Consider the following 16,426-nt stretch of genomic DNA (forward strand, 5'->3'; position numbering starts at 1 on the left):
TCTTCCTCTCTCTCCTCATCCTAGAAAACTACAAAGTCAGTCAAACTGTGCAGCATTTTCAGGTAACTTTGAGGTATATTTGCAAGTTTTGCTGCAGTGACCAGAGGGTTGACGAACTATAAAAGCAGAGCTCAATTATAAAATCACAGCTTATGGTCTGAGAGAAGTGTGTGGCAGGCAGACGGAGAGAGAAGCTATTATGAAAAAAATGTGACGATTAAAAAAAAAAAGAAGCAAGAGCAACATTCCACATTACTAATGCTCTGATCATTTTCCATAAAGGCAGTGGACAAATTTGGAGAAAAATAGAGTAGAGAGATGCTGTAAGAGGGAGCGAGGGATGGAAAGAGAAAGAAGTAGCGAGAAAAGGGAAGAAGACAAGAAAAGGGAACGCAGATTAGATCGATAGATACATATTTAGGGATTAAAAAAAAAAAAAGGAAAGCGAGGCAAAGAAAGGGTAAGTGGTGCGTGGCTAAACACGCTGGAAAGCCATCACCAGTCAGACTCTGGCCAGTGGCACTCCAGGGAAAAGAGAGGAAGAGCAGAGGAGGAGAAGAGAGAAGACAGAAAGAGCATGTGGAAAGGTAAAGAAGAGGACAGCGTGGGGACACGGGCAGATGTCCAAACAGCCATACCTGCAGATTCAATTCTGTTTTTTCTTCTTCTTCTTTTTCTTCCTCTCTCCTGCTTCACCTTTCCCTCTGCTCCTCTATCCCCTCTTGTCCACCTCATCATCAAAACCTGTCTTTATCTGACTGATCTGATCTTGGTGCCCCAAAAAGAGAAGATGGCAAAAGAGAGGGAGTGTGTGAGAGAGACAGACAGAGAAGAGGGAGACTAAAGCAAATCTAAAGTATACGGCTGACCTGAGCTACAGGTGTATCGTCACTGTGGAACCTCCACGAACGCTCGCTGTGCGGCTTCAAAAGCTCTCTCCTGAATCGGAAAGAAAAGTACGATCAAACCGCTTTTTGGATAGTTTCTCAGTGGAAAATATGCATAATGTTTATTGGATGGAAATAGAGAGGATTAGAGAAGACACCAGGCTCAAATTCACTTATAAATGAAATTTACTCCCAGATATACAAACAATTTATTGGTCATCTTGTGTTATTTTCCAGCATTAGGACATTTTCAGAGCTGATCGTGAGAAATAACCAATACTATTAACGTTCCAGCAACTTTTTTTTTGGGATGCCATCATGTCAATAGCCAATGTTTTGCACCTTTACACATTATTTGTCACAGATATCAATGCCGGTTAAATAACATAGTTTTCATTATATACTGTTATGTCACATAAATATACACTTATATTTCAGTTTACACATTAATGACACACAGATCCTAAAAGACACGTTTGTGTTTCGATCATGTGCCATGCGTTCCTCAGACTCTGAACAAAAGGTCTTTGAACAATACAGTAAAAAGTCTCTTATTAATGTTGTTGAAAGGTTTGTCATGGTCTTGATAAGCCTTTTAAAAGCACTGTTAGGCGTTTTTTTTAGAAGTGTTTTAACACATTTTAAAACACCCTAAAAAAAATAAAAAGTCCCTATAAAGCGATATAAAAAGTAAGGAAAAAAAAAGGAAATGCTTGGTTAAGTTCCTTAAAAAGTCCTGGAAGTGTTACAGAAGTCCTTCAAAAGTCTTTGAAAGGCATCACAAGTCTGATAAGTCTTCAAGTTGCAGTAAAATCATTGCATTTCATCCGTGTGGTTTGTGTCCTCATTGTTAACTTCTGATTGCCGTCTTCCTGTCTCGGTCTTTGTTCTGCAAGAGAGAGAAACAACATCTTGCATTATTCAGGATTCAACACTAACATGACAAGTCGATGGCACATAGGTCAACTTTGTCACTTTGACAAGTTAAGAATGAGTCTTTTTTCAATCTTTTCATTTAGTTCATAAAGTAGTACAAGTATGTGACTATTACCACCTTAAACACTTAATTAAGAGGTGAGCTAGACGGCTGCCTTTGATGTCAACCTTCTTTATAGTCTCATGAAATGGCTCTCCAGGAAAAAGCAGTGCATAGTGTGCAAAGCGATGCCATTCCAGTGCAATCAATGGCACTGTTTATTTATATGAACTTCACCCGGGTTGATAAAGTAAATGAACCTCGGCTGCAAACGCTTTCTGCGCAGTAGCGCGCACGCTGTGCGTTAATTGTGGTAGCTGGTCTTATAACAGCCTGAAGAGTGACATCATGAGCTGATGCATGACAGCCCTACGTGATCTCATTTATCTGTGGTATCAGAGCAGAGAGGCCTTGATTTCCTGGCTGGTGAGGAGCCTTTCTCTATCTGGCCAGGAAAATAACATCACATTTTCCCTCCTCACCTAACCTCTGCTCTGCTCCTCAGGCCATCTACCACGCTCTCGCGTCTCAGGCGCCAGTCCAAGGCGTTTTAACGAACACGCCGTTGAGTGACACGCAACGCACGTCATCCCCGTCTCACTAATCACTTTTCAGGGCTGACGCTTGATTGACTCGGGGCTGGAAAATCATCGCGGGCCTCCGCAACACAGTTTGCGATTCTCATGGACCAATATGTGGAATATTCTTTTTGCGAATGAAAAAGCTTGCGGTGAAAGTGCACAAAGGAGTGTGGGTCAGCCTTTCTGCACTCGTGTCCTCTCCTGACTTTCCTTTCTCTTTCTCATATCGTCTCGACTAACCCCCGTCAATCCCCCCCCCCCCCACCCGCCCCCTCGCCGTCCTCTCATCGGCCGCACACCTGTTACACATTTCCTCTCAGACCGCGCACAAGGTGTAGGTGTTTGGAAAAATCCATTTGACTGACATCAACAAAAGGTGGGTAGGTGTTTGGAAGGGGATCAGGTGGTAATGAGAGAGTGAGATCATAGGATTTGGACAGGAATAATCCTCCCACTGATTGAGGGGATATGAGGAGACACAGGAACTATTATTGTCAAGTCTTCCTCCAGCTGGAGCAGAGGATTATGATTACCGTGCTGTCATCTAGACACGATCCGTTACCATCGTTTTGTTTGTTGGTTGTCTCAATACAACAGGATCCATTGCAGCCACCAGACTTTTGTGTTGTGTAACTTTGTGTTTCTATCAACATATCTATCAAGTTGCAAAATGTTGATACTGAACAAACATAGCGTAATTCAGTCACAGTGTATTTGATTTGTTACAAAATCTGCTCCTGCTGAAGCATGATTCAACAGTTTTAGGTGTTTTGGTTTAGATAATGAAAAAGCTCAAAGTGATCTCAGGCACAAGAAAAAAGATTTCTACTTAACAATTAATCAAAACTATCTAAAATACTGTGTTGCTTGAACTTAATGCAAAACACCACAACAAAACAAATAAGTAGTATATAACTGTAATTTCTAGGGGACAGTGTTGCATATTTACCTCCCCATGCAGTAGAAGAAGTAGTGAACAATCATCACGAACAAAGAACTCAAACACACAGACGGGACAAAACAAGGTGAATTTAAGCTTTCAGAGTAACATCCAACCCGAAGGAGTGATGTCCCCTGACACATATATATCTCCTTAGGGCCTCCCACTGGCAGTGCTGTTATTGTGCTTTCTACTAACACAAACTATAAAACCAACAGCTGGAGGAGACAAGTGCAGCAATGCTCTCCGCTGTTTGCTGGAAGGCGCTGTGGAAAACTGGAGGTATTTATCAGTGGAAAGTACAGTGCTTGAGGCAGGTTAGAGAGAGTGGGTACATGAAATAATCCCACTCAGATACGGCGCATGACAATCGGGTGATTCACCAAAATTACCATGGACCCATTACTGTGAACGCTCAGCGATAGTTGAGGAAGCGCAGCTGCAGCCGGCGTGGGCGGTTCAGCTGAAGTCGGACAGGTTTAGTCAAAACAGGAGGAGGGGGTTGTGAGGCCAGACTGGTAGTCAAAACAATCTCCTGAAGACTAATATGGCACGGTCGGATGACACACACACACACGCACACACACACACACACACACACACACACACACAGCCATACCACTGACGTCCCGGGGGGGTGATTTGTCCGACACTAATATGATTACCTGATGATGTTTACTTTAGATACAATACGATGATATTACCACGCTGGAACCATATTGGTGTTTTATCAAGGTCTTAACTTTAATAGGAAGATAGTAAACGCTCTCTTCAAGGCATCTTATCAACCCTACAAATTCAAACTTTAATATTTAAAAAAAAAAATCTTTTTCCGAAACTCAATCGCTGGGTTGTTCCTTCACCTATAACTGTGGATTTTCCATTCTCTCTCTCTCTCTCTCTCTCTCTCTCTCTCTCTCTCTCTCTCTCTCTCTCTCTCTCTCTCTCTCTCTCTCATTAATCCGTCCTGTCAAGTACAAACATCTAATTTAGTTCTCGAGAGGGATGACTGGTCGGAAAAAATAATTCCTCTTGGGTAATGGCTCGACAATTGTATGAGGAGATTGGTATTCAACCATGAAATGAAAACTGTAATGTCCCTTTAATTTATCGACTGAAAATATGTGAATATGCGTCAGTCCCCTCAAGTGTCGAACAGAAGCTGTAATTACTCTCGTGAACGATCCCCCATTAGAGGAACATAGAAGCTCACTGTAATATTGCAGCAATCTGACTTTTAAATGAAGCAAACTAACACACCAAATAAGCCACAGTCTGCCATTATGTGGCTTGGATGCATCAGACGTGTTCTTTGTGCTCACTGTGGTTTGCTAATAAGCATCTCTGAAAAACACTTGATTTATCTGAGATTGACTAATCAGTTGTAATTCTCACCAGCCGGCCACACGTGTGTTTAATTGTTCCCACATTTTAATGATCTGCTATAACGGCACCAGCCCCACTTCTTTCTCGGCAGTCTCGCATGATTTCATTCTGCCACATTACGCACCGGCGTGGCAATTCATCGTCAGCGCTGAGATGCGCACCCTGCAACGGCCAACGTGTCATTAGCTTCTGTAGACATTGGTAGGAGAAAAAGGCACCACTTACACCGCCAAGTTCTGCTCTTCTCTGCGTTATAGATTTACTTTAGATGTGCTCTCAGGTTTCTGTAGTTTTGTTTTAATTTGCTCCGTGAGCGACCCTCTCCCTGGAGGCCCAACGACAACAGAATGATAGTTTTGCTAATAGATTTTGTTAGTTATCTGACACGACTTCTCCTGTTGGTGTTAAATTAGGGTTTAACCGCTTCCATCTGTGCTTGATAATATACAGACTGGTCCGTGCATAACGACGGCTAATACACGCTAATACACGCTAATACGCTCGTACAAAGCCAGGCTGTCTCTCTCACTCACACACACACACACACACACACACACACACACACACACACACACAAGAATATATTTGAAGTTCAGTGAATTAGCTGCCTCCGATGCACCTCGTTAGCATAGCATGAACCGACATGCAAACGGGCAAAGCTCTCGCTCATGAGGCACAGCACATTAACCCCAAGTCAACACCACTGTTATCCGTGAAGGAGGGTAATTTTGATTTCGTATCTGACCTCGAAACGTCTACTTCACGCACACAGGTGATGTAATGTTTTTTTTTTCCCCCAGTGAAAACAGGCTAATAACAAAACGACTGTAAAAAAAAAACGCATCATTAGCGCGCTCCTGCACGTGTCCCGCTTGTGCATTTAAGCTCTCTGAAGGTGCTCGGTTCATTTGATCTCTATAGAAGAAGCAAAATGTAGTTTCACCACAATGGCGAAAAAAAACAACTGTCCAAACTGGAGGATAAATAGCTACGTTGATTATCCCGCTGAGTCGTTGACTATTTATCTGCCTTTCTTTCTCTCCTTCTACATCTCTCTTTCCACAACTTCCTGCACACCATTAGTTTAGAAAGTGTTGAAAGCATAGTCGTGAACCAGCGCTCTTTTAGTGAGTAATCTTTTCTTTTTTTGTGTGTGGAGGGGGTGTCTCGAAAAGAAGCAATGAACTGCCGTCTGGCTGAAAAGACCAGGAAAGAAAAAAAAGCAAAAATCAAGGTAGAATGAAATGCTTTTGATAAAAGTCTGAGAGCGTGTCAGTATTTCTGTGGTCATGCATGTGTGCGACTGTGTCTATGTGTCATGTGTGTGGGTGTGAGTGTGTGTGTGTGTGTGTGTGTGTGTGTGTGTATGTGTGTAAGCAGCGAGGGCGTTTCACAGGGAGCGGTTTCCAGGCTTCTTTAACATCACCATCAAAGCCAAACGTCAATGTGTTTCTAATAGCAGCAGCTGAATTAAACACTGGGCCTCAGCAGAGGATAAATCATTTACAGAACAATTAGCTCATTTGTTGCTCCGCTCTGCACTGCCAATGACTTCCAGACACAGAGAGCCAGCCTGTGTGTGTGTGTGTGCGTGCGTGCGTGTGTGAGTGTGTGAGAGAGAGTGTGTGTGTTACGTACATGGAGGTACAAAATCTCTCTGTCACTCACATTCATCTCCAAGTTATATATATATATATATATATATATATATATATATATATATATATATATATATATATATAATAACTTCTTGGAGACACACACATTTCCACATACCCACACGAGTACAGATAAGTCAGTTTCCAGTTGCATGGTGCAGTTTTAGTGCCCCTGTCTCTCCATACGCCCATGCAGCTTTCCACCCTCTCACAGACTCATCACTTATAAAAGTTGTATTCTAGCGCAGATATAAATTAAAACTGTTACAACTTTTGATATTAAGGGCCGTATTCATCATTTGTTAAGCTTGCCATTTCGCTAAATTTGCACATATTTTTAGAAATTCCAAATAAATGAGATTCCTTCAAGTTGGAGTTAAATCAGGGTTGTGCCTTAAAATGCTTGTAAAACCAACTAAATGTCACCATCACAAAAGGAACAATGGCCTTTTTACAGCAACCACACTATAATAGTAGTTATATTTTTGCCAGATTTTTATTTTGTTTCCAAACATATAAGTTCTCTTTTAATTCATCAAATGGGTTACTTTACATTTTTAAATATTGGAAAATGTTTGGACTTTTCATACACAGCTTAAAAGGAAAAGGTTGAGCGTGATTGCTGTTACTGGCAGATGAATCCTCGTTTCTGTTTACGTTTGCCATTGACTTGAATTGACCCGCTCACTGTGTCGGGCCAAGAGAAATAAGCCACAAGTTGCGGACTGCGGAGGAAGCTGTAATTATGCTTCAAGCGCTGCGGCCCAAAGACAACACAGTAGGCAGATTAACATATTTCAAAAAGCTTTGTTTTGTATTTACAAACACCATCTGAATATAATCCAGAAGCATTGGACCGATACTCGTTCTGTCTTCGCCTGAAGCACAAATTAAAATGTATTTAAATAGCCCCGCTGATGCTCGACTGCATTTCAAGGTCATTGAAAGGTGACTTCAAGCAGATAATAGCACCAAAACAACTAAACAAATTGAAATTGTGTGCAAGTTTCCTGCCGTATAGGTTGAATCCCGGCACCTGACAGTTGCAGCAGAGAGGCCGAGCACAGGATATCGGCATCAATCAACCAGACAGCGCGGGGAGTTCAGCGGCCCTTCTCACCTCGACCCGCCGCCCTCAGCCCTGGACATCTCATTTACAGATGTAGCCATCAGGAGCGTCCCATGTTCTTTACGTCACTCATCAAAAGACTCCGCCATGTGAAGGCTGCGCTACAGGTCAACCAAACGCACGGCGCTCCATCCCAGAGCAGTTTCTTATGAAAAAGCTCAACTGTGTCAGGATACATGTGTAGGACAGAGCCATCGCTCGGCTTCTGATCTAAAGATGCTGAGTGGAAATGTGGCTCGATACCGGACAACGTGAGGATGGGGGAGGGGCAAAAAGGGTGTCTGATAGTGCAGAAGAATAGATTTGCACAATAAAGTGGAGCAGTAAAGATATTCAAATCGACTTACGAAACAAAAAAAACAACAATTTCTGGTGCTTTCGGCTCGCTGAGATTTCCCCTCTTCCACAATTGACTCTAAACATCTCAAGAAAAACAATGTGCCGCGCTTGAAAAGAAAAGTTTCTCAAACTTTGTGGTGATTTTTGAATCATGAAGTGTTTACTCATTTATAGGTTGTATGAAAAATCTACTTTAAGCTTCATAAAACCATACAAAATAGTCAGTGGATTCGCTAAAAAATGCCTTACCACAAAGATGAAAAAATTCAGGACAGCACTGTAAGGAGGTTTGAATAATATTCAATCTCAATGGCAGCAGATTTTTCTTTCTGGAAATCTATAAAAAATTAAATAATACATCCTCCACTTGTGTAAAATGGATATTCTCTCAGGACCACGGGCACGAGTCACATTATAATCCACTGAATATGTAATGTGTAGTCGTGTAGCCCTCTCTGTGCAGTAGTCATTACTAACATCACTGTTTGTTTTGAAACAGTTATACTGTATACACACATAATAAGAGGAAATGAGCGTATACTTTTCTCACTTTCACCCTCTCCCACATTGGAAATAAGCATAATTGAAGCAGCTGGTCTAAGAGGACCTGACAGCTGTGATGAACCTCAATGACCATAAAAACATACAAAGAGAGCACTCAGGACACAAAGTCTCGTTTTACCTTCACAATCGTTTCCTCCCTGTAATCACCAGCTCTGGCTCTGCCCTTTAGCCCACTTAATCACACTGTATAGCCACTTTTCCGGGGAAAATGAAATTCTCTCAGGTTCTTCCAATCAGAGTTAACCATTTATGTGCCAGGTGAGCCTGGGATCTCTTACTATTCCCCCTTAAACAATACTGGAGACATTTTATGTATTCTTGTTCAAAATCAACAACAAATTAATTATTTTGTGTGTGTGTGTATGTGTGTGTCCTGTTCACTTGTTGCCTCAAAACTATGCAAACACGTCAATAAGCCACACCACCGGCTGACATGTTTCTCCAGTAGGATAAAAAGACGAGCCGTTTATTTTTGAGTCAATCGCACAATCACAGTCCTGCTGCTGTAGATGCTATTGTGTATTAATCCGCCGCTGAAAATAGTCCCCATAAAGTCACTCCTTACACCTGTTTGAGCAGTGTTTGCTCCAAGCTACAAAGCTCAGCAGTTTTACTAATTTACTGAGCCATTTAAAACAAATGCATCGCTACGTATTTCAGCTGAACCCAGCAGGGAGGATCATTTTATGTGCTACATGGGACGTCTTTTCACTCCTTTTGCACAAACTTCAAAATCTCTCCGGAAGTCGTCGCCTTTCTGCTCACTTGTATAAGGGAATGAATCGAGCGATAGCCAAGCGATAATGACTTTCACCTGGGTTCACCTACTCAGTGCACTCTATGAAAACAGTCCAGTGTTACTGAGCGAATGGGAAACTGTGTGTGACGGAGGTCAAGAAAGACTAACTTAGTCAGAGTCCACAGTTGAAGGCTTTGACATGAGAGAGTTTCCAAATGGTTTTCTACGCAGCATGCGTTTGCAGGTCAGCCATGCGTCTGCAGCAGCGAGGTGACAGCAGCAGATAATATTACTCAGCTCCTACTGACAGCGCTGACCTCCACCGGGCTGATCGATACGCAGGGAGCTGAGTGAAGCAGAACGAGAAGGACGAAGCGGATGAAAATGGAGGACTCGGGGAGGACAAACTGAAGCGAGAGGAAAAGGAGACAGAGAGCGAGAAGGAGAGAGAGAGAGAGCAAGAGAGATTTGAGGCTAGTTATCTCTCAGCTGAGGGTGTCTGGGTTTCAGACGCTGAGGACGTATTGGCTTTCACTCACAAAGGTTCAGAGGGGAGGCAGGAGGGAGGGCGAGACACACACTGCTGAGACTCAGGTTATCCCCCAGCTAAAGGGTCTCCGGGTTTAGACACTGAGGAGGGTATTAGCTTTCACACACTGCTGGGGTAACGGGGGAGTCTGCCAGATGTCAGCTCCTTACCCATAAATCCTACTAAATGGGCAGCGGCTCGGCTAGAGGGGGAAAGTTGAGTGGACGTCACCTCTCTATCATCTCCTGCAACAGACTGTTTGTTGAAGTCGGCGCTGCATTCGTACACGTTGGACTTCGGTCAGCTGATGGGAATTCTTCATTCCCTGTTATTTCTCATCAGACTGACGACTTTCTTATGCCGAGAGTGTTCTTGATTATGTCTATTTCCTGTGTTGAATCAATCAAACGTGAGTTGAACTTCACACTGGATCAGGTTCTCCTTTTTCTGTATCTCTATTAAGTCGCAGGCAGACAGCGCAGCACTGGAGGGAGGAGGTGTGGAGGAAGTTTGACAACCGCTACAAAACTGCGATCTGAAATGCCGGCTGTGACACTGAAATTATGAGACTGACTATTGATTGTGTAGCTGGTCCTGTTGCATGTCCAATTACTGAATGTATGTGTGTATAAACACGTGGCTAATAAACCCTGAAAGTGCTGTTGGAAACACTTGCAGTGTATTAGTTAAATGCACATGAAGGCGTTTTTTTGTGTTGTGACATTCAGTGGAGCAAATCTCATTGCCAGTTACTGATCTTTGCGTCTCAGGTCAGTTCGGCAGCAGTTATGATTAAAACCTCATATTCAAACTGACGTCAATACATTCTTGAAATTATACACATGGTTTTGGGTAGATTTCGTGGGCTCCAGGTCATAAATCTCACTCGCTGCATAAACGCCCTTGCAAACTTTAAATTCCTATATTTAGAAAAAGAAAGACAAACGCAGCAGTTGGAGGATTTGCGTGACGCTCGTGCTCGTCTTGTCTACTGACTGAAATGTCTTGCGAGTTTCTGAAAGCACCTTGAACTTTCAAGCCACCTGTTCGAGTAAAACGAACCCCCAACAGAACAATAACACGCAGTCCTTCACCTCAACGAAGGACTTTGAAAGAGGTTCTGCTTTTAAAGTCCCTCAGGGCCAATCAGGTTTATAGCCACAGTCACTGATCTCAGGTCAGCTTTAAACACCAAGTTGACCCTAAAGCACTGCACAGTTTCCCGAAAAGAAGCCTCACTCTACAGTGTGATCAGCTTCCTCTGTTTTCTAACTCTGGAAAACATTTTTACTTTGTTTAGTTTACAGAAAATTAAAGTCACAAATGAAATATAGTATGATAATCATTGCAGTGGTTATGTCATAATCAGAAGCTGTATATATTATATTTGATCTTTCTTCGAATAATAATTATACCACAGGTCTCGCTATAAATAGCATTTTTGTTTTGGTTGGCCTTTTTTCTTCCTCACTGATTCATCACTTTCATCTGCTCACCATTTTCCTCTGGTTGCTGAGGCAGAAAGTACAGATGTGCTTTGGCTGAGCTGATTGGTCAGACCCTCGGTTGGGGGAGGAGTTAACATGGAAGAACGGCGGTGAGGGAGCGTGGCACGGCTGTCCATCATGAAGCCCCTCGCCCAGGAGCAAGACGTTCCCCAGGTGACTGATGTAGCTGCTGGCCAAACGTAGGGTCTCGATCTTCGACAGCTTCCTAATCATGAAATCAGAAGGAGATTCATGGTGTTAACAACAACACAAAATATATAAAAGGTGTACAACAACAACAACAACAACAAAAACAATGAAGGTGCAACATCTGCAAAACATATAGACAGTGATATTAGATACAGAATATATCGACACAACTTCTAATACCGGAAATATCCACAAAATTACGTTACAGGGTTGTCCCCAAAGGTGCGTGGCATCCATCAAAGACTACATATTTTGGTTCTAAGATAAAAAAAAAATAAAAAAAAGTAGTCCTAATGCTTTAAGGATGTGCCACGGATCAAATGTCACGTTTGACTCAGTACCTGTCTGCAGGCTCGGTGGGGATGAGGGTGCGCAGCGCCGTGAACGCCGTGTTGACAGAATTGGTGCGATCTCTCTCCCGCGCGTTGGCTGCGGTCCTCTGGCGCACCTCCCCGTGGGGGGGCGAGCCCTGGGGGATGAGCCTCCCCATCATGGCCTCGACGTCCATCGCTCCGACACCTCCCGCCCCGCACAGCTTCCTCTTCCTGTTCACCTTGATGTGGAAGGCAGATGGCGACGAGGAGGACAGGCGGAAGTTGCGCTCCTCAGAGCCCGAACCCTCGCTCCCGTTCTCGTCGTCGTCTTCGGAGAGGAGGGCGATGTCGCCGTATAAGAAGCGGCCTGCTGGAGGTGCCGTGCGCAGCATGGCGAATGTCATCTTCAACGCAGCAGCGCTCTGTCAGACACTGGTCGATTCCTGGTGAGACTTCCACTTGTCGAGGTTGAACTTTATCAGAAGCCGCTTGGCAAATTCTCTGTTGGTGTTGCTGATTAAAGGCGCCGACCCCTTTCAAATTGTTACTTCACCCCCAACTTCTGTTTTCAGCGAAGCCAGGTGAGTCAGATGTAGCCCTTATGATGATGAGTGACGAGCTGAGGCTGGGTTTAAAAAGATCAACCAGTTGATCCTTCGTCAAGAGTGGTCAAGAGCAACTTAACCTCACAGCGGCTGTGTTTTTCTCTCTTGATTCATACAAAAACACTTCACATCCCAAAAGGTCAGCTCTTCGTTCTGTTTAATCCTTCAGCAGAAAGCCACATTTAAAATGGCACGTTGACTTTGTCCTCTTTTTCTTCTCTAGATCTCTTTCTTGGTCCTTTCTTTCTATATGTGTCTGTTTCAATTCCAATAGCAAAAACGACTCCCAGTCTGTGGCAGCAGTTTTACTGTCTCTTGCTCTCTATTGCTCTCTCTCTCTCTCTCAGCCTCTCTTCACGTCCTTCTCTCTCTCTCTCTCTCTGCCTCTTTGCTCCACGTGTGCCTGCTGTCTGAGTGTTTCCGTCTGCCCCTGGTCTTATAGCCTGTGGGAGGGCCGCAGGACTCCTCCGCTCCTCCCTCCGAGCGCCGAGGGTCCCTCGGCTGCTGTCTAGAAGCAGGCCAGAGAGACCGGAGGCAAGAGTCAAACCATCAGCAGGAGTTTGTTTTGGCTGCACGCTGATTTGTTTCTGGGGAAATCCACCCGAAAACAGAACGTGCGTGACTGTTTGTTGTGCTTCTGTGATCTTAGTGACCGCGGAGGCTTCTGAAACATGTCCCTCTCAATAAGTGGATGCAGATTTGGTTTTGTGGATCACCTCAAATGGACAAGAAACCTTGATACAATCTTGTCTTCCGGCATGAGTAATACAAAAAAGCCATGATCTTGGACAGTGCAATCAATGTTTACTCATATTGCTTCTGGCGAACGTGGGACACAAACCATAACTCAAAGTTATGGTTTTTGGGTTTCGAGATCCATTCTGCAAAGAAAGAACAGTCTGCTCCAATTTTCCTGTTTTCCCATGCCGGGTGACTTTTCTTCCCGGTTCTTTTATCTGACAGTGCACGGACGTATATTGACGACAAAGATTTGCGAGAACACAAAACGCTACTCAGTCTCCGATTGCAGCGTGCAGTCCCGATCATGCACGCCCTGGTTTCTAAGTCCGGTCTCTCGATTCTTTACAGCTGTTTCTGCAGCTTCCGAGCTCTTGAGATCACAAGAGGTCGCTTGCCGACCATTTTTGATGAGCAAGCTGCATCGGGACACGCCCACATCGGGGCAACCGGGTCAGCGCCATTTCACAGTTGAAGTCGACCTAATCTGTTGATCCAACGGATCCTCTCACCGTTACCTAATTTATTTTTATAGCATGTCGGATTTGGACACACCTATTACGAAAAGGCTGTCATTTTGAACAGTTACCTTATTATCATTGTGAATAATGATTAAATCATCTGACTGGGATTTGGGTTCGGGGATCGGATATTTTGTTGAACTTCCTCGACAGCAAGAAGCTGAGACGCTGAGACGCTTGAGTGGTGAAGTAAGAGTTTTCCTTCCTCCCTGTGTCTTCTTTTCTTCCCTGGCGGGTCGTGTTTGTCCCTGGACAGCAGGCCGGGAGGCGGGCGGCCTCACTGTAGAATGTAATTAATCACTTACTTAAAGAAAATAGTGAGCTTAACTCTTTTCTGCTAATGGTTAAGATCACTTTCTGGTGAGAAAACATATCAGCTCAAGTAACGTTTATTAAAAAGAATAAGCGAGGAGGAACCATTGGCAAAGCACGGAGAAACTCTGCCGCACAATCACACATGCACACTTGACCACCGACGACGTGCTTTGTGTGAGAAGGCGAATGTTAAGAGCGGGAAGAAAGCGCTGTGTCGAGTTATTTAAAGGTAAGTTTTCTCAAAAAGTGAAAGATACTTTTCACTTTTGAAGGGGTCATGAACAAGAATCTAGTGAGAGATTGATATGATCTTTGTAGAATCAACTTTTTTATAACAGTTCAAATACTGGGAAATTATGATTATCATAACTTCTCGTGCTAACTGATTTACATTTTCTCAAACTGTTTAGTAAAATAACATGAAATGTGACGGACATATGTGGGGTCATCATTCAGCTAACCAATGAAGGACCTGTTATTTATTAAATATTAAAGGTTATTATTTGTAATATTATAGATGGTGAACCCTTTTTCAATCAAGAATCTCACTTTAGTGTAACTTCATATTTTATTATAATTGTATTTTTATATAATGTCCAAAATAATATTGTTTTTTACTTGTTAAATCAAATTATTGCTTAAATGAAGGTCTATCTCCGTTCTTTTTGGGCTATCCGAGCCCCCGTACTGTAACGCCAGGAACAGACCATCGTTACATTTCCATCGGCGGCTCACTTGACCGAGGTTCATACAACCGTCGACGGTGCAGTAAAACGTGACTATCAGAGAAGCGACCTCATCGGGAAACGAGCCAAAATCACACACCTGTTTATCCGTTTAAACATTTTGTACAACCGAGACAAGGCTAGGTCAGAATATGGTTGTGCTTGACCACATATTAAACTTTGATTGATCACAGGAGATATTAATAGAACCCCTTTACCATCACACACGTGTTGATTTATCATTATTGAAGCTATTGAGGTTTTGGAGTCTGTGAAGCTGCGACTTGACCCAACGGAAAGACGCCAGATACCCTCAACAAATGAAGAACACCTTTGAGTTTATTCAGAGAGTGCTTCTCTCACTTGGACCAAAATCCCTGAAACCTAAAATACAATCACTCAAAAATCTACTAACGCAGTGAGGGACTGTCTTCACGATGTGCATGCTCTGTGACATGCCGGGTCAGACCCGAGGTCCAATGGAACGTTTTACTAGTTTTTTTGGTCATGTCCAGTTGACTCTTGAGTTTGTTTATCTGTTGTTTGTTTCACACCACAGTCTAAAGAGATCTTAAGAACGGAGCAGTTCACCATGATGATGAAAAGCAGCTTGATTGTATAAAATTTGAGGAAGTTCATGTCAAAATTAAGATATATTGTGGCTCACAATATGGTATTTGTCTTTAGTAATTTGATAGCTTGATTGGCTGAAGTTCAGTTCATTCTTGTATTTAAAGACAAAAAACGACAAATTTGTAAAAAAAAATGTGGCAGACAGATGATGAAATCAAAATAAAATGAAGAAAATGTATGTTCCTCTACCTTGGGTTGGTTCTCCAAATAGCATGTGCAAGATTCTGGTACTGCATTGCCTATTTCTCACAGAAACCTAATTTAGTGTACCGTTAATCTGGAAAATGAAAAAGTGAACTTTGGCCTGTTTCCTGCCTGCGTTCCAAAACTTAATCTGGCAACATGTCCAACGTTTTGAGCAATAAGTTTGAGGTTAATGTTTATTTTTCTTCCAAATTAACTCTCTGTCCTCCATTATAACTATTCTATATCTTTCTTTCAACAGTTTACAGTTTGTAGTTCAGCTTACTTGACAATTTTAAAGCAATTGGTTTCCTGATTATTTCCTAGTAATGTGAATGTTTGGACTTAAAAGTCAACTTATTACATCTTACAGTGCCGCCGCAGCACCGCACGGTTCAGGCTGGGCTGGTGGTTGAAGGTTTACTCAGCCTCTGCTGAAGCCTTTTATCTGTACGAGCTGTGACGCTGGAGGGTCTGAATGTAATTCGCCCTCGAGGGATTCAAAGTTTTGGGTGGAGTGTTTTGGTGATGAAGGGGAGGCTCAGGGGTTTATAGTAGGGGAGCTGCTACTTTACTCGCACACACTCCCTTTCACGATCTGTCTTCCTCCGAAAGAGAAGAAAAAATGAGAAGAGACAGCGAAGGGAGCAAAGACATAGGGAGGAATGAGGAAAAGAGTGGGAGAAACTAATGAAAGGCAGAAAAGAATGAAATAGATCCGTCTATCGAGCTTCACAAATGAACTACGCGTTTGACGCCGAAGAGGTGCTCGAGCAGTTTGGAACGTCGAGTTCTCCTGTAAGATTTTACCAAAGCTTTTATCCAGCCTTCATCAGACTCTAATCACATTTTCCTTCTTGAAGTCTAAAGGGGTTTTATTAGCCATGATTGTGCAACTTAACTCCTATTTCCAAGGAACTGGCCGACCTTTAAATTCTCTTTCCTGATTCGACCGTGTAGCGGTTAA

The 16,426-nt window shown here is 43.0% G+C and overlaps 1 protein-coding gene across 1 annotated transcript; it reads right to left on the reverse strand.

The window, feature by feature from the left end:
- Positions 1-1,082: 1,082 nt before the first annotated feature.
- On the reverse strand, positions 1,083-12,740 carry LOC137781435 (basic helix-loop-helix transcription factor scleraxis-like). The gene is made up of 3 exons (XM_068570192.1): positions 11,767-12,740; positions 11,225-11,441; positions 1,083-1,776 (listed from the first exon to the last, which is right to left on the reverse strand). Exons 1-3 carry the CDS (start codon positions 12,141-12,143, stop codon positions 1,738-1,740), a joined length of 633 nt encoding a protein of 210 aa, XP_068426293.1. The 5' UTR covers positions 12,144-12,740; the 3' UTR covers positions 1,083-1,737.
- Between the last annotated feature and the right edge of the window lie 3,686 nt (positions 12,741-16,426).

The sequence above is a fragment of the Clinocottus analis genome, unplaced genomic scaffold, assembly GCF_023055335.1.
Source record: "Clinocottus analis isolate CAN_PGR_092001 unplaced genomic scaffold, fCliAna1.0.p SCAF_9, whole genome shotgun sequence".
NCBI classification, from domain to species: domain Eukaryota; kingdom Metazoa; phylum Chordata; class Actinopteri; order Perciformes; family Cottidae; genus Clinocottus; species Clinocottus analis.